The 17,970-nt window shown below is 54.8% G+C and overlaps 6 protein-coding genes across 6 annotated transcripts; 3 read left to right on the top strand and 3 right to left on the bottom strand.

The window, feature by feature from the left end:
• Positions 1-381: 381 nt before the first annotated feature.
• On the top strand, positions 382-2,382 carry J4E78_005070 (uncharacterized protein; the record flags this gene model as incomplete). The annotated part of the gene is made up of 1 exon (XM_049365692.1): positions 382-2,382. One exon carries the CDS (start codon positions 382-384, stop codon positions 2,380-2,382), a length of 2,001 nt encoding a protein of 666 aa, XP_049222407.1.
• Positions 2,383-3,515: 1,133 nt separating this feature from the next.
• Positions 3,516-7,495, top strand: J4E78_005071 (uncharacterized protein; the record flags this gene model as incomplete). The annotated part of the gene is made up of 2 exons (XM_049365693.1): positions 3,516-5,434; positions 5,536-7,495. The coding sequence occupies 2 exons, from the start codon at positions 3,516-3,518 to the stop codon at positions 7,493-7,495; spliced, it is 3,879 nt and encodes a 1,292-aa protein (XP_049222408.1).
• A 429-nt stretch (positions 7,496-7,924) lies between these two features.
• J4E78_005072 (uncharacterized protein) lies at positions 7,925-9,007 on the bottom strand (the record flags this gene model as incomplete). Its single annotated transcript, XM_049365694.1, has 1 exon — positions 7,925-9,007. The coding sequence occupies one exon, from the start codon at positions 9,005-9,007 to the stop codon at positions 7,925-7,927; it is 1,083 nt and encodes a 360-aa protein (XP_049222409.1).
• Positions 9,008-9,363: 356 nt separating this feature from the next.
• ALTA10 (Aldehyde dehydrogenase) lies at positions 9,364-11,094 on the bottom strand (the record flags this gene model as incomplete). Its single annotated transcript, XM_049365695.1, has 5 exons — positions 9,364-9,473; positions 9,530-9,861; positions 9,916-10,505; positions 10,555-10,957; positions 11,036-11,094. The coding sequence occupies 5 exons, from the start codon at positions 11,092-11,094 to the stop codon at positions 9,364-9,366; spliced, it is 1,494 nt and encodes a 497-aa protein (XP_049222410.1).
• Positions 11,095-12,728: 1,634 nt separating this feature from the next.
• J4E78_005074 (uncharacterized protein) lies at positions 12,729-14,221 on the bottom strand (the record flags this gene model as incomplete). The annotated part of the gene is made up of 4 exons (XM_049365696.1): positions 12,729-12,990; positions 13,042-13,283; positions 13,909-13,938; positions 13,988-14,221. 4 exons carry the CDS (start codon positions 14,219-14,221, stop codon positions 12,729-12,731), a joined length of 768 nt encoding a protein of 255 aa, XP_049222411.1.
• Positions 14,222-14,736: 515 nt separating this feature from the next.
• On the top strand, positions 14,737-17,822 carry J4E78_005075 (uncharacterized protein; the record flags this gene model as incomplete). The annotated part of the gene is made up of 4 exons (XM_049365697.1): positions 14,737-14,742; positions 14,811-14,879; positions 14,929-16,098; positions 16,146-17,822. The coding sequence occupies 4 exons, from the start codon at positions 14,737-14,739 to the stop codon at positions 17,820-17,822; spliced, it is 2,922 nt and encodes a 973-aa protein (XP_049222412.1).
• Between the last annotated feature and the right edge of the window lie 148 nt (positions 17,823-17,970).

Genomic DNA, 17,970 nt, shown 5'->3' on the forward strand with positions numbered 1-17,970 from the left:
TGGGTGCGCTAACTCGTCATCACCACGGCAACCACATCGATCTCCCGCCTCGCGACAATGCGCCGACGAGGCCTATCCCGATAATCCAGAGCACTAGGCCACCCCAAAAAACGGCTATTCCTTCTCGGCGGCGTAGTAGATCCTCCACAGCTGTCTTGGCGATATCCTTCGCTTGACACCCGAGCTCCTCCAGGCCTTGTTCTATTTACGCCGCGTGGCAGCCACGATACACACACGCCGCCCGAACATGCGATCCTGCCTAGCCCCACCTATTTCTACCACACCGTCACCACTACGCATATAATACTGTCACATGTTGGGACTATACTCGAAGAGGTTGCATGAACAAAAGAGGGCCCTTGGATCGTGCCCTTCAGAGCAATGCCGCTGAGCTTGCATCCTCACTTGAAGCGGGGACTGGACTTTGACGCCTTCCATGTCGACCCCAAAGACCTCATCGAAGAACCACCGGCGGAGTACGAAGACCCTGCGCATAGGGCAGCGAAGCGACGAAGGATCGAGGCGATTGCATCCCGATACCTACGCGGCCGACCGCCCGTCATAATCACAGCCGCGCTCAGAGGGCCGTTCGACAATGGCTGGAAGAACCCGTGGACGAAGCCCATAGTAGAGAAACGGAGGGTATCGGGCAAGAACAATGCAGTAGCGGGCACAAGGAACGCCAATAGCAAGAAGGTCGCTGCCGGTCGCAATAACACTACCAAACGTAGGAGCAGTTCAAGGCTGAATGAAGGCAATGAGAAGGACGTCGTGGAAGATGTTGCGCCCCAGATGGCGTCACCGGAAACATCTAGAGCGGCCAGGGACGAGTTGGACCACCGCGAACACGACGATAGCCTCGACGAAATCGAAGTCCCGCCCGCGACAGCACCCTTACCCGACGATGATGACGCACCCGGTACCGCAGAGCCCTTCAGCACCAACACGAACAATTGCATACAGAACCGCTCCCCTATGACCAACCCCTTCTGGTTGCGCCGCCCTGAGTCTGCAAGAGTCGACATGCGCAAGGCTGCAAATCGAAACACCGACACGTCCCCAACGCGGTCCCGGTCGCGAAATAGCAATTCGCAAACCCAAACCCAAACACTGTCAGAACTACGGCTCAGTCTGCCAAAAGCGCCCATTCAGGCTCAGAGGTCGGCTCCGGAGACACCAGCACAAGAGGAGTGGAGATCAAGCGCCTCGGCTTCCATGGTCATTTCATCGCCAGCCAAGGATGCTGATACACATGGTCAGGCTGGGCCTGAACCAAATGCAAGCCCACCACGTTCGCAACGGACTGTGCCGATCATCACTTCTTCAATGGACAGTCAAGGAAGGCCGACAAGACAAGACATACAACAGTCTGCAGAACGTCTAGGCCGCCAAACACCTGGATTGTCATCAGAAGGACAGCCACAGCGCTCAAGTAGTCGAAGTACGCAGAATGCACCCACGCCTACAGAGCCCCAGCATGATCGTGTGGCATCGCCTTTGCCGGCTTCTTCAGCTGGCAAACCCCGTAGAAAGGCCAAGCTGAAGCCGAGAGCAGTCAATTTCGACTCATCACCAGAGAAGGTTCCCTCTGCCAAGAAAACCTGTGCAGAGGAGGACGTCATTCACAAGGAGGCCGACGATGAGCTGCAGGTGGATCGAACAGAGGTAATTGTGGTCGATGTACAAGCGTCTCCACAAGTCGAAGGAGATGCCAGTGTGATCCAGAATGAAAACTCTGAATTGCGCACGAGTCGGTCTAGTCGAGACTCTGACTGGTCTACACAAGCCGCCATGATGCGAGCTCAGCTTGAGTTCCAGCAAAGTACTTTCCCCATGATGTCCCCGGAGGTTCTCCAATTGGACTCGCAAACCTCACTTCTTGATACACCCCGTCCCATACTAGCCGCAGCCAGTGCAGCCGTTACACCTCTTTCTGCCTTCACGGTCCAGCGAGACGAGCCACTTGCACCCGAGACTATTCTCCAAGCTCCACCGATCAGCACGCAAGACCTCTTCGGCGCAGCGTCTCCGTTCGCATTTAGTACCGTGAAAAAGAAGCCGGAAGAAACGCAAAGAAGCAACTTGAGGTTCGCTTTCAGCCCTAGTGATGGGGTACTGGGAGCTGACGCGGTCGCTAAGAGCCCCACTCCTACTGCTGAGCGGGTCCCGCTGAAGAACAAGGACAACATAACGTCCTTCTGGAGCTTCACCACGGACAAAGCTTCCCAAACATCTCACGGATCCTTTGGTGACAGGTCGAAAGGGGTATTGAATGAAGTCGGATTTCCAGCGCTGAACATCGACACGTCACTTGGCGACTTCGGCCCTACCGGTAGTCTGGATTTCACAGATCGCTTTCTTCGCAATATAGACGACACTTGAATACTATGACAAAGAACCAAGATCATTTCTGCACGCAGCGCACTCCCGGTAGGAGCACCGCGGAAGCATCGGCATGGCTACGTGCTCCAAGTGGCTCTGAGCGCCGTGGCACTTGGATATTGCCAGAGAGAAGCATTCTGTACCGGTATCACAGCGAGGTGCAGCGATAGTCACGTAAGGATGCAGCAGGCGGTGAGAGGCCACGTTCTCGAGTGATTGGCCGTCGACACCTGTCGCCCATGCACAGTCGATGCAAGCAGCAGACCTTGGGGCAGCACGGATTGATATCGGCGAAAGGGGGTGAGGCAATCGCGATGGGACGGTATAGCCGGTACCGCATAGTTTGGATACGGGCCTTTGCACGGCCACGCTGGGGAGGGCGCGGAGGCGGGAGGAAGTCTAGCTTGTGTCACGGTGCTGGGGAAATTGACAGTGGTGTCCAAATAACGTGCAAAGTGAAGCGGCAACGAATCTCAGCGCCCTATCGTGACAGCATGTGTCGTGGGTTGTAGCGTCAACGTTGTGCTGCTAGTGCTGTCCGTGAACCGATATCGTCTGCGTGCACGGGCGCTCCTTCCTCGTCTTCACCAGACAGGAACCCATGACAAGAGCTGGCAGCATTGCGTGCGCAGTTGCCGCCAAGCCCGATTGCCTCTGTCGCTATCAATCAACAAGCCACCTGTTCACTGCCTCCGTACGGCAGCAAAACAAACTCGCGTCCACTCACTGCACTCGGCGTCGCGAAACAACCACCGCCACTCGGACCACCTGCACTGACGCGCTTTGTTACGCGGTAGCAGTCAGGCAGACGTCATTGGGCCGCTCGCTTGGGATAATCTTTGCGCCACTCTGGACTGGACGCCAAACCACACAGAATTAGAACGTGGACCTCTCGCCCTTCTCACTGGTCTCGTCGCTCGCTAGCACCCTGGAACACCGCCTGCAGCCCTCGCATCCGCCAGCGCCTGCTCTGCACGCTAATCTAGAAGATCCGCCCCTGCTGGCCCTCCGCTGTGTCTCCGCCGCGCCCAAACGACCGCATCCTGGCCAACGTCCTGAGCGCCCGCCCGGCAATATCTGCCACCCATCCCGCCACGAGGTGCCTTCCTGACGGTCGAATCAATGTCGAGCCCATGTCACCCCAGCCGGACGCCCAAGGAAATACCTCACCCCCCGCATCGGTGAGGTCGACGGCCAGCCATGGACTGCCCACGCCCGACGCCGAGCACGACCAAGTGACGCCCAAGAGCCTCGCGCAGACGGGCCGTTCACGCACCGCGCCCATTGTCAACGAGAGCAACCTCTGGAAGTCGTCAATTGACCGCCCCCAGCTCGACGAGCGCGACAGCATCTTCGCAACCACGTACCTCGTCTCCGACAGCCCCATCTCCTCCCCGCGGGCCAGCGCACGCAATGTAGATTCTGCCAACGATGCTCCCGAACACAGTCTGGCTGAGATGGCAGCGCCAGCACCTCCCCAGAGGCGATTGATGGATCCGCCCATCATACGCAGGAAGCATTCCACCCTTCCTCCGCCTTCTTCCATCGACCACCAAGCCGTCCTGACTACCCCCTTTAACCCCCGCGCAGCCATTGCAGCCGGCATGACTTTCGACGCCATCCATCACAGTCCTCCGCCCTACATGAGCCCAGTCGACTCGCCCGTACAACACCCCACCACCCCGCCACGTCCCGAGCTCCAATACGAGGCTCTGCTCGAGAGCGAAGAGAGGCGCAGGAACAGGGAGTGGCGCGAAGGGAAGCCTGTGCCATTCAAGGGCAACATGATCTTGGATCAGCCCGTCATGGACGTGGAAATGGAGAAGAAGATTGAAGCAACACTTGCCAAGACCGAACAACCCACTTCCGCACGCAGTCGAAAAGCAAGTCATTATCTGCGCGTATTCAAGGATGGCGATCCTACCGAAGAGCCGAAGAAGAAGGACAACAAGACAAAAGAGCGTCCTTCTGCTGAGAGGACCCTGTCCGCACTTTCAGAAGAAGGCTCAACCGAGACTATCGGCCTCATCGACCAGCTGCGCCGCGCATCACTAGCTTCCTCCGTCGTACAATCACCTCTAGGCGGCCCGACTGATTCATACTTCGATGCGAAAGCGGCGCCTCGCACCGAGTCAGGCGTTGCCTCTCCACCTCCCAACGGAAGCACGCGACCAGACGCAAGTTCTCAGGACAAGCACAAATTCCCACGGCGTCTTCTCGAGGACATTCGCGGCTTCGGCAACCTGACTCCTGGTGCGGACCCACGGTCTTCGTTCTCTCGCAGTCTACCCACATCAGCGGTCGAAAAGGTTCACGCGCATGCACCAACTAATGGAGCGACACCTTATGACGAGCCGTCCGATTACTTTCAGGTTAAAGACGGAGGCGATAAAGAACGTACGCCAGGCTCGGAGGAGGATGAAGAATCGGAAAAAGAACAGATCTCTTCGGCTCTCTACTTTCCCCATCGCCGGCTTAAGACAAGTGAGCAGGTGCCTACAGAACCACAGAACCGAGATAGAGAGGTGAATGCTGTCGATAAGCGGGCTTCAACTCACGAGGTTGCGGGGCCGAAAGGGTGGGCCACAGAGAAGGATGTTCAAACTCCACAAGAAGTAGAAATTTCTCTAAAGGCCCAAGATACCAATCAATGCCTTCATGGTGATATCTCCACGGCGACTTCCTTGAAGAAAGATAAAGAGCAGCCGCTGACCGCTCCCGATGCGCTCTCAGCTGAATCTGAGTCTGAGTCGCACGCCGAGTCTACTCAATCAAATCTTGGTTATGAATCCAGTGCGACTGATGAACTAGGAACGACGCCCACTGCGACTTCGCACAAACAGGAAGCTAAGGCTGCTGCGCCTCAGGTGGCTCAGCCGCCGGCCCCACTGGGTGCTGTGGAGCTGAAGCCATACGATCACCAAGTTGGCGGTCATTCTACTGTTTACCGTTTTTCCAGGCGAGCAGTATGCAAACAGCTGAACAATCGAGAGAATGAGTTTTACGAAACAGTGGAGCGGCAGCATCCTGAGCTGTTGGAATTCTTGCCAAGGTACGACCTCTCCCCGCTATTGATCGAGGCTGAGACATCAGCGAAGATCATTGCCTTCGCCTCGGTTCTTGATTAGGATATTTGCTAACATTGACATCTAGATACATCGGCGTGTTAAACGTGACCTACCGAAAAGCCCCCAAGAAGAAGAAGGTTGCCAAAGACAAAGCGAAATCTGATGCTGCTCCCACTGCTTCAGCGACGCAGTCGGAAAGCGCGTCAAGACAGGCTTCAAAGGCTCCCGAAGACCGGGGCAATGTGGAACAACCTCGAGTGGTCAGCCACTCGCAGCAGATTATGCCCATCCCCCAGGTCATCTTTGAGAACAACAGGCACATAATCCCAGACAATCTGTTCCGCGTGCCACCACGCTCCACCACCCCGGATCCATGGATGCGCAATGCTTCCCTGCTGCAACAACAACATCGACGAAACCAAAGTGACTATGGTCACATTTCTACGAGCCCGAGTCGGCCCCCATTGCAGCATGCTAGCAGTTGGGGTGTGACGACGATCAACAGAAAGCTACAGGAGGAGGTACTCCGGCAGGTTTTTGCGCCGCCAACTATTCATCATCGGCCACGCCATCATCATCACGGAATCTCAGCTCGTAAGGCGGGAGGAGACGTTCCGCAGAACGTGGCTGGCTCTGCACCTACGATAAGGAGGAACAGCACAGATGTAGCTGGATTGCATCCACCACTCACAGAAGAGTCCACACGGAAACAAGTTCTGAAAGCTGAAGCGCACCGCTTTGCCTCGGAAAGGAGCGCTGATGCTTCCGTTTCCAGCTCCCTTGGCCAGCCAGACACCACTGCCGATGCCCTGAAGCCACCATCGAACAACATTCCCCGCCGTCGTCATTCTGGCAGTGGACTCACTAGAAGACCCTTGGGGATAGATACTGTCCAGAGACATAACCTGGAATACTACGAAGAGGATGGCTACGGTGGTGACGCAGAGGAGGAAGTATTTGCTATGGACGAGGATCGCAATGCCATGTCAGACGCAAAAGATCAGCACCGAGGCCGATCTGTGCAGACATCTGGCGCAACAAATGGGTTCCATTCCCAGAATCCACCAGAGGGCACTATGCTACCAGCCCCTGCCGCACCAAATGGCAACGGCGCCCCACTGGGCGAGGAGCCTTCTAATCCCGAAGAAGCGCAGCAACAACCCGACGAGCGCGTTCAGCACTTCATCCTTCTGGAAGACCTTACCGCAGGCATGTCCAGGCCTTGTGTCTTGGACTTGAAAATGGGCACGCGGCAGTATGGAGTCGAAGCCGATGAGAAGAAACAAAAGTCTCAAAGACGCAAGTGTAAGATGACAACGAGTGCCCAGCTCGGCGTACGTGTTTGCGGCATGCAGATCTGGAACGCCAAAACCCAAAGCTACATCTTTGAAGACAAGTACTTTGGCCGCGACTTAAAGGCTGGCAGAGAGTTCCAGGATGCGCTGAAGCGCTTTTTCTGGGATGGGACAAGTTACAAAGCAGCGACAAGACATATTCCTGTCATACTTGAGAAGATCAGTCAGCTGGAACGCATGATACGGAATCTTCCAGGCTACCGATTCTACGCAAGCAGCTTGCTGATGCTCTACGATCGTGGGGATGGAGAGTCGAAGGAAAAAGATGCGCAACCCTCTTTGCCCAACGGTCTATCGAACCCGAGCACCGAAGACGTTTCAGTAATGCCATCTGGACCCACATCACCTGGCCCGACAACCGCATCTAAGCCGGCACCTAAGCATCTCCCAGAGATTAAGCTCAAGATTGTCGATTTCGCCAACTGTGTCACCGCAGAAGATCCGCTACCTGACGACTTACCTTGCCCACCCCAGAACCCGGATGGCATTGATAGAGGCTACCTTCGAGGTCTACGATCGCTGCGCCTCTACTTCCAGCGCATCTGGCACGACATCAACGAAGAGTGGGTTGAACGAGGCGAGGGCGAAGGTATGGCACGCAACCACCACCACGGCCCTGGCCTAGGTGAAGTTGGCGCGGGCTGGATGGACGATGCCGGTGGCGAAGACACGGGCTATGCCAGCTTCTAAAAAGGAGCACAAGCAAAGAACAGCGGAGCAGAAGGAGAAGGAGAAGAAGAAGTTGGCCCCGCAGACACGTCTTTTCTCTAATTTCTTTTTGAACTGGCGTTTTGAATTTTCATCGGCTCCAGGGACGCAAGCATGGCGTTTGGGCGCAATCACGGAAAGACAAAGGTAATGAAATTGGTAACTACTCTGGCATGCATCGGCGCATAGCATTTATGGGCGGCAAATCCTTTGCGTTGTCATTTTTCTTTTCTGGGATTTTATCAGGATGGGGTGGGTCTGTGTTTTGGAGTCCGGTTGGGGTTTCTTGTATACTATCATGGAAAGAGTAGGGTAGCGCTAGCCTCATTAATGCAGCATTTTGAACATGGTTTACGTTATTCTCACATTAACAATAATCACCTCGTGATTGGCATAGCAGAACTCACGGTTCTACATGCCTTCCGAGACAATCTCTCCAAAAACAGCCACACCCTTCCTCCCCAACGCCGTCCCCACACCCACAGCTCCAGCCCCTACGCTCCTCATCCGCTCAAACCCAACCTTATCCTCCACACCGCCCACCCCTATAACCACAATCCCCTTCACCTCCTCAGACGCAGACTGATCCAGCAACCGTCGCAACGTAGCCACATTACCCAACGCAAGGGGATGCAACGGCGCGCCTGCCAGCCCACCTATCCCGGTGCCGTTTGCAGAGTTCAAAGCCGGTATTGCACGTTCGCTATCTGAGAGGAGTAAACTCGAACCCAGTGTGTTTACGGCTGTGATGAAAGATATTGGTGTAGGTAGGTAAACGGGCTTCATGCTGTTCTCCCCACTTTCCGCCAACACACCAACCAACCCCTCGAACTGCTCGCTGTACGTGTACGGCGGGATTTTGATGCCCACGGGGATTTGCGTTACGCCCCCGCTCTTCGTCAGGCCTACATCAATCGCCATCTTGAGCGCAGCCAAGTATTCGCGGAGAGCAGCGGTGTTGTACGCTGGCGGCGTTTTTCCGGGGATGTTGGGGCAGGAGAGGTTGATTTCCATGGCTAGTGGCATTTTAACATCGGACTGCGCGGTGCAGATGAGGCTGTAGCATTGTGCTATCTCTTCTGCAGAGCCGGTTACGGAAATGATTACCGGCTTGTAGGTCGCGGAAACGATTATTACAGGACTAGAGGTCTCGTTTCCGTTTGGAGGTACGGAGCCCATCCTCTTACTAATCGTCTTCACATATTCTAGATACTCGGCCAGCGGAATCGGTGAGTATCCCAATGTGTTCAAACTCCCTGTCGTGCTAGCATCGCCGCCGAGGTCTTTGTTCGGCGTGCTGGTTGCGTGCGTTGAGGGGTTGAAGAAGGTGAATTGGTGGTGAGCAGGATCGTGTGGGAAGCCGTTCAGGAGGGATGTACGCGTTGTGATGGCGCCTGTGTGGGGACTGTCGTAGAGTTCCTGGAGTTGCTCAAGGGTTGTGCACCATGGGTTTGCGGAGTTGAGGAGGGGTGGGGTGATGGGTGGGAGGGGCATTGTTGCGGTTTGTGTGACAGTGATATTGGTGGTGGTATGGAAGGGGGATATAGGCGAAGGGGAGATGTGTCGTCTTGGGGGTTTTGTTCTGAGAGTGGGGTGGGGATGATAAGCTTTCTCTTGTCTCGGGCTTTCTGTAGCTTGAGATAGGGCGGATGATCTGTGACTCATTTAGAAGGTAAGTCAATCTAAAAGAGCTTCCTAGATAGGTAGTTCGATATCCTCGGAAACGTATCAGGTTTCAGCACTTCACGAATCAGAAAACTTGTTATGATTCTTTACATTCATTCATTCAGATTCTCCATGATTACTTGAACTATACACAGTACTCACTCGAACCCATCTCCATCGCCCGCTTAACCGAACAGCACATCACCAAGACGAATGGAAACAGTCTTAGTCTGGATGTAGTTGTCCAGCGCCGCCTCACCCAACTCGCGGCCAATACCACTCTCCTTGTAACCACCTGTAGATAAGAAGTCAGTATATGTCTCACATGCGCATCGTACAGCCAGAACTTACCGAATGGCAGCTGCCAGTGAAGAGTGTTGTAAGAGTTGACCCAGACAGTTCCAGCGCGGAGCGCGTTGGCAACCTCGATGGCAGTGGTGAGGTTGGAGGTGTGGACTGCGGCGGCAAGACCGTAGGTGGTGTTGTTGCCGATCTTGATGACGTCGGCCTTTGTCTTGAACTTGGAGATTGTGCAGACGGGACCGAAGATTTCTTCTTGTTGGATCTTCATGTCCTCGGTTACGTTGGAGAAGATGGTGGGCTCGATGAAGTAGCCCTTGTCGCCGTGGCGGTTGCCGCCGGTCTCGACGGTTGCGCCCGACTTCTTACCCTCCTCGATGTAGCTAGAATTTGTATTAGCATTGGCTCCAGTTTAAGAAGGACATGACATTGCTCACCCCATGATACGGTCGAATTGGAGCTTCGAGACCTGAGGTCCCTGGAAGGTGTCCTTGGCGAATGGGTCACCGACAGCGTTCTGGGCGGCCCTCTCCTTAAAGCGGGCAATGAACTTGTCGTAAATCTCTTCTTGGACGTAGATACGCGATCCAGCGCAGCAAGCCTGTCCGTGGTTGAAGTAGATACCGAAGTTGACCCAGTGGATGGCCTCATCGAGATCGGCATCGGCGAAAACGATGTTGGGGCTCTTGCCTCCAAGCTCAAGAGTGACCTTCTTCAAGTTGGAGCCAGCAGCGGCCTTCATGATTTGACGACCGACAACGGTTGAACCGGTGAAGGCAACCTTGTCGACATCCATGTGGGCGGAGATGGCGGCACCAGCGACCTTTCCGAAACCAGTGATGACGTTGATGACACCTGGTGGGAAACCGGCCTCTTGGATGAGCTTGCAAGCTACGTATGCGGAGAGAGGAGTCTGCTCAGCTGTCTTGATGACAACTGTGTTACCAGTGGCGATGGCGGGACCAATCTTCCATGACCACATGAGAATGGGGAAGTTCCATGGGATAATTTGTCCGCAAACACCAATCTGAAATTGTTAGTCACGGGACATGAACTCGGCAAAATGTGAAACTTACGGGCTCCTTGCGGATGTAGTTGAAGCTGTCGGGTGCTGTGTCGACGACCTTGCCCTCAATCTTGTCGGCCCATCCTCCGTAGTACCTCAAGCAACCAGCGGCGGCAGGGATATCGACGTTCCTGGCCATGCTGAAGGCCTTACCGTTGTCGAGAGCCTCGACCGAGGCGAGAAGATCGGCGTTCTTCTCAAAGAGGTCGGCGAGCTTGACAAGCAGCTTTCCTCGGTTCTCTGGTGTTTCCTTCCGCCATGGGCCGTTGAAGGCCTTGCGTGCGGCAGCGACAGCGATGTCAACATCCTTCTCGGTGGCCTCGGCAACATTGCAGATGACCTCCTCAGTGGAAGGGTTGATGACCTCAAAGGTCTTGCCGTCAACGGCCTTTACGAACTCATTGTTGATGAAGCTGGTTGATGTCAGTATTGACGATACCGAAGCATTACAAAGTCTCCGAAGAATATCGGAGACTGGATATCTAACTTACAGTCCGGTGGGCTGCTCGTACTCGCCCGTTTGGGGGGTTGTTAGCTTTACGGATGTCATTGCGAAAGCGAATTGGGGTATATGGACAAAACAAAGCTGTGAAGTGAAGGAGGGGTAGAGGCACAAGCAAATCCTTAAGTACTTTCAGGAGCTCCGCATGACGACACTAGAGGTTATCTCCACTCGAGACAGGACAACAGTACGATCGCCCAGACAGCCTCGGCCATCAGGAGCCAGTCTCAGGAAAGCGCTGCAGCCTATTGCGTGTCTCGACGATGCATGGCCGGGTGGCGCTTGATGCAACGGCGGAAGCTCTTGCCCCGCTTTCGTAGCCAGTGGTAAGCTACCCCTCCCCCGCAGTTCTGCTCTGGAGGTCGTCGAAGCCGCAGCTAACCCTGCTACACGCGGTACTGGATTCTCCAATTTGGAATAGACACCTATTGGCAACTGATGCGCATCCGCAAAAGGCATTTCTCCACTTGCGGCGCGTGGTCATCTCGATACAGCATCTTTCTGTAACGCATACCGCAGGACTAAGCTCGGAGCTCTAGACACGTATCCAAGCAAAACATACCCACCATCGGAGCCACTACGCTAAAGCCGAAGGGGCAGCCCTACGGACCATATCGTCGTACCCCCAGCTAGCTCGGCCCTTTTTCGAGCGAGCACCGGTATGGCGAGGATAACACTGATCCACAACCCCGAGCTAGAGTAATCGCTGTATGCACGTGGGCGACCTGGATTGCAAACATTGAGAGCGCAAGATACTCAGCTCATCCGGTCCGTCAGCTGCATCGGATGAACGCTCCTTTCACCCAGCCAAATCCTAGTCAGAGGCTAGAGTCCTGGTAGCCGCGGGCCTCCACACCACCTAGTAAATCGCGGGGAAGGTGCGACAAAATTTGAACTAATGACGTTGGCGTGAGAACTTCGCACGAAAGGGTACTGCGGCGCGAATAGGAGCATGCAAGGACCGAATAGCTGTCAACCGGAGAGCACTACACATGAGCAGATAGTGGTGTGATCCGGGCTGCTGGGAAGCGCCAACCCGGTCAACACGAGTAGAGTTCACATTTTGTTGTTGCGGAGTCCTCCGGGGAGAAAAGCACGGAGCGATTCCGCTGTACCGAGTCGTACTGTCTAGCAAGCTTTCTAAGCCTCGCTGATCTTCTATATGATCGTCTCTCTGCAGCATGTCATTGCCGTCTTTGGTTCGTGCAAGCCTCAGCATTGCCATGGCCACGCTCTAGGAATGTGGCAGCTCTTCATTTCGGCGTGTTTCAGCCAACACGCTGGTCGGGTTCCGTCCACGATATCAAGAGAGCCGGGAGGTCGGGGTATGTGAACAGTCGAATAAGGGTACCTCACAATGGATGAGTCGACGAGATAAGTTTTCATGATCATGTTTCCGATTCATAGCCATTCTGATTGAAGCTACCAAATACCCGGCGTGCAATTTAGAAGCCGTGAATAAACGTCCATGAATAGTGTACAAGAGCCGAATTGTGTCCGATGCTGACGTTCCGTTGGCAGCAGTAGACGTTCGTTATAACGCAGTTTCCGAAAAGATGACGCCTCCAAGAAAAGAAAGATTGAAGCAGACCGACTAGCTAAGGGTCGAACCGATTCCGTTGGATGTTGGATTAAACCGTGACAAGTTAAGTGAGTGGAAAGCGTCTCAAAGCGAAAGAAGCTCAGAGCATCTCGTCGTCCATAGCAGTGTCACCGCCGGCGGTGATTTGTGCAACCTCAGCGCCACCGGCAGCAGCAGTGGTTTCGCTACCAGGGAAGTAGTCGGCCATCTCGGCATCGAGCTCCTCGACGGTCTTCTTCTTGGGGCGGGCTTCGCGACCACCACGGCCCTTTCCTTTGCCACGGGTCTGGCCACGTCCACGAGCGGCACCGGGAGCAGCCTTCTCAGCGGTGGCCGGCTTCGGCTTGTCCTTCTTCGGCTGACTGAAAGCTTGTTAGTTGCTGGTTACACTGCAAGGAATCTTTGGTACGTACGTTACACGATCAGCGAGCGAAGATGGGCGAGTGGCGGCGGGAAGGGCGGCGGCGCTGACGAGCATCTCGACGCGAACAGGGCGGCCGTCAATCTTGACGCCATTGAGGTGGGAGGTGGCCTTGGCGGCTTGGTCATGCTTGGTGAAGATGACGGTAGCGCTGCCAACGCTGCGGCCCTGGGCATCGTACTGGAGAAGAACCTTCTTCGGGCGACCTACACCAACAGCATTCACAAAGTAGTCCTATGAGGCGTATTAGTCGTCGTACCAGGGTAGTTTTCACGCGCGTAAAGCAAGATCGACAATGAGGTTCCGGCGTCGGCGGTGGGTCGTCGTCGATTCCATATACTCGGTCAGAAGGTACCGCTCAGAAAGTGGGTGTCCTGGTCAGATTTCAATGACCTTAAGTTCTGAGACGAAGCAAACTCAGCGCGAGAGCAGTTGTTGCGAGTAACGTATTGAAACGCTGCGAACCAATCTTTTAGTGTCTGCCCACACCCATCTGTAAGCCAAAAGGCTATCCGAACGGATTGGTTTCGCATCTCGCTGCTCTGTATCGGGCTAGAGTCGCTGCAAGGCTACCGGGAATATCACCGGTGCGCTGCCGTCTGTGCTGACACAGTGAAGTGGAGCATGTTGACTTGGATCACCCACTTTCGTCGCGGCGGTACCTCGGAATGTTCGCATGCTGCTAGTCTTCTTCCTGTCTTGTGTGCCCAACACAGATCTTGGAGTGACTTTGGGCAAGCTATGGCTCAACATCCATACCGGTGCGGAGGAGGAAGTCTCGTTTCGTCGGATCGAGTTCGTTCATGCTTGCAAAAGCGAAGCTGCAGTAGGCTCAAAGACCTGCATCGGTCTTACATACCTGGAGTTGGGAGTTGTCAATGTCCCGTGGCTGCGACATGTTAGTGATGGTTTGGGTGTGGTTGTGAGGCTGAACATACCAAGTTGGATACCATGATCTTGGTCTCGCCGCCGCCGAAAGAAGCGGCGGGAGCAGTGGGCGCAGGCTTCGATTGCTTGTTGCCTTGCTTGGTCGACTTGGCGACACCGCCTACAGGGGCGGAAGCAGCGGCCGGTCGTCCAGCGCCAGAGCGGCGAGCGCCACGGCCACGGCGGGAGGTCTTGGAAGCCTTGAGGATGTCGTCGAGGCTCTGCTCCATCTTGTTTGAAGACATGATGAGTGGTTGAGGGATGGTAATACTTGGGTAAGCGGGCGTTGATGGAAAGGCGCGCTCGTGTCGAGTGGGCGACGTAGATGCAGACAAGTAGCGAAGGCTGAAAGTCTCTTTTATGGAGGCGCGACTGAACCGGTGAGGCCTGAAGACAAAGGGGCGCGCTGTTCGATGACAGGGCGCGTCGCAGGAGGTGAGACTCGTGAAAGGAGAGTCAAAGTGGGCTTGCGCGAATGTAGAGTGAGTTGCGCGGGTTGTGGTAGCTGCTGTTGATGAAGAGCAGATGGGTGTGGGAGTATTATGTGGGAGGAGTGTGAGAGTGGAATGAAGAAAAGGGAGAGCGCGAGGCAGCACTCAAGAACAGAGGGACGCGCCAAGACCCGACACTGCCACGCACTGCCGCCTGGTGATTGGCGGACCGTGCACGGACGCACTTGCCCGCAGCTTCCATGGGAGTCGCGAATAGCGATAGCTCCTGCCATTCAGGCAGTAGGCGATGACAATGGAGCAATAGCAGTATGGCAGTCACTCCGGTGCGTATTGGCTCACCCACATTCTGCTTCACAACATGTCCAGGCTAATGCGCGAACAGTGGCAGTTCAAGTTCTTCGACGTCTCCCAAGTCAAGCTCCCCGACGACGAGAGCTCCTTCCTGTCCGAGGTATGACGATACCTCCTCCGCGCATGCACACTCTCATAAATTCCATTAGATCGGGAACATCACGTGCATAGTATCCGGGTCAGAGAGCATCTTCCTCGGCAGCGCAGATGGCATCGTCCGCATCGTGTCGCAGGCCTTCAAGGTCGTGCGCGCATTCAAGGCCCATGACGCAGGCGCCATCACCCACATGAAGCAGGTCGAAGGCACCTCGCTTCTCGTGACCATTGCTGAAGACCTTTCTGGGGAGCCAGTACTGAAAGTATGGGCTTTGGACAAGCTGGAAAAGAAGACGGGCATTCCGCGATGTCAGAGCACCCTCACCGTCCACAACGGGCGCAAGCAGTTCCCCATATCCGCTTTCGCAGCGCTCGATGACCTATCACAACTCGCAGTTGGATTCGCCAACGGTGCCGTCACTGTCGTTCGAGGTGACCTCATACACGACCGCGGCGCGCGACAACGGACGGTATTCGAGTCGGAAGAGCCCATCACAGGCATCGAGTTCAGAGAAGGGAGCATCACGACCTTGTATATCGCAACGACCGGACGTATAATGACACTTGTAATATCTGGAAGAGGGCAAGGACAGCCGGCCAAATCGCTTGACGAGTATGGCTGCGGTGTGGGTTGCATGGCGGTGGATAAGGCGTCGCGGGACGTTGTCGTCGCACGAAACGATGCCATATACTACTACGGCCAACATGGCCGCGGGCCACCGTACACATATGAGGGCGAGAAGAAGATGATCTCCGTATTCAAGGACTATGTCGCGATAGTCGCACCCCCCAAATCAAATGCGATGCCTCGGTCGAACCCTCTCCGTGCTTTCGGCGTCGGTGCCGCCGACGACGTCTTCAACACTTCGAGCTTCACCCTGCTCAACACAGAGCTGAGGTTTGTCGCACATCAGGAACAGTTGACTTCGCAAGTGAAGGCCGTCATCTCCGAATGGGGCGACCTATTCGTCTTTACGATCGACGGCAAGATATTCAGATACCATGAGAAGCCCTTCGCTCAAAAACTCGACATACTGTACCAGCGCAATCTATACGTTCTGGCCATCAACTTGGCCCAGAAGGCCGGATTAGACTCGTCACAACAGAACATCATCCTTCGGAAGTTTGGTGATTACTTGTATTCGAAGCAAGATTACGATACAGCTATGCAGCAGTATCTGAAGGCTATCGATAACACGGAACCATCTCAGGTCATCCGGAAGGTATGTAATGATGCGATCGCGATACAATCAATGCTAACATCTCGCAGTTCCTTGATACGCAACGGATACATAACTTGATTGAGTACCTCGAGGAGCTCCACGACCACCACAAAGCCACGTCAGATCATACAACGCTCCTGTTGAACTGCTATGCAAAGTTGAAGGATGTGGAGAAGCTTGAAGAGTTCATCAAGTCACCGGACGATCTGAAGTTCGACCTCGATACGGCCATTTTGATGTGTCGACAGGGCGGTTACTATGACCAAGCGGCCTTCCTTGCTCGGAAACACGGTGAGCATGAGTTGGTCGTCGATGTACTGATCGAAGATTCGAAACGATACGCCGAAGCTCTGGCCTACATATGGCGACTGGAGCCAGAGGTGGCCTACTTCAACCTCATGAAGTACGCGACAGTACTGCTGCAGCACCTTCCCAAAGATACGACGCAGTTGTTCATCGACTATTACACTGGAACATTCCGACCCAAGCAAGATGCTATAGTCATACCCAATACGCCTGCCACAGGAGGAGGCGGTGGTATGAGTATGGGTCTCGGAGTAGCTTCTAGCGCTGTACAAAACCTTGCTGCACTACTTCCACTGCCATACATGAACACCAACGCGTTGGCATCGCCTCCAAGTGGTGAACAGAAGAGTACCATGAGCCAAGCCCAGATCGTTGAGACGACCTCAGATGAGCCCGCTCCAGAGTACAAAGTACCGAAACCGCGAACTGCGTTTTCCGCGTTTGTTGATCACCCTCAAGAGCTTGTAGTCTTCCTCGAGGCCTGCATCGCATCCGATGATCTCCGCGAAGATGACAAGGTCGATCTTTACACCACTTTGTTCGAGATGTACCTACACACTGCATCGTCGAAGAAGGATGGCGAGCGACAAGAGTGGGAGAACAAGGCCAAAAAGCTTGTCGAAGGCAAGGACATACCCATAGATACGTCCAACGTACTGCTACTCTCCCACCTGTCGAACTTCCGCGACGGTGCGATCCTAGTTCGCGAACAGCAAGGTCTCCACTTCGACATCTTCCGCTCCTACACGGCCGCCAACGACACACAAGGCGCCATCCGCGCACTTCGGAAGTACGGTCCCCTGGAACCAGCGCTTTACCCTGCGGCGCTTGCCTACTTCACCTCCACGCCCTCCATCCTTGCCGAAGCCGGCGACGAGCTCGACTCGGTCTTGAAGAAGATCGACGAAGACGGCCTCATGGCGCCCCTCCAAGTAATCCAAACTCTCTCCACCAACGGCGTAGCAACTATGGGCATGATAAAAGCCTACCTCAGCACCACCATCGAGCGCGAGCGCGCCGAAATCGCCGCTAACCGCCGCAACATCGAGACCTTCCGCGCCGACACTTCGACCAAGAAAACCGAGCTGGAAAATCTCAACACCAAGCCCGCAGTGTTCCAAAACTCACGCTGTCAAGTCTGCATGAAGAGTCTCGAGTTGCCTGTTGTGCACTTCTTGTGCAAGCACAGTTACCACCAGAGTTGTTTGAGTACGGATGAAGATGTGCATGATGCGGAGGTGGAGTGTCCGATTTGTAGTTCGAGTAATGCGACGGTCAAGGCGATTAGGAGGGCGCAGGTGGAGAGCGCGGAGAGGCATGATCTTTTCCAGGATGCGCTTAAGAGGGGGAGGGATGGGTTTGCGGTTATTAGTGAGTGGTTTGGGAGGGGCGTTATGGGGGTTGGTGGTGCGGACTAGGAGAATGGGGTATATATAGGCATAGTGGGCGTTGTCATAGAGTTGCAGAAGACACAGATGGAAGACATTGTAATTTATCCATGTGTCTTCGTTTACGCGTCCATCGCATCGTATCCCTCATCATGTAGCTATCTTGAACAGCAAATCC

This window comes from Alternaria triticimaculans (genome assembly GCF_023758025.1).
Source record: "Alternaria triticimaculans strain BMP 0046 chromosome Unknown scaffold_6, whole genome shotgun sequence".
Lineage (NCBI taxonomy): Eukaryota > Fungi > Ascomycota > Dothideomycetes > Pleosporales > Pleosporaceae > Alternaria > Alternaria triticimaculans.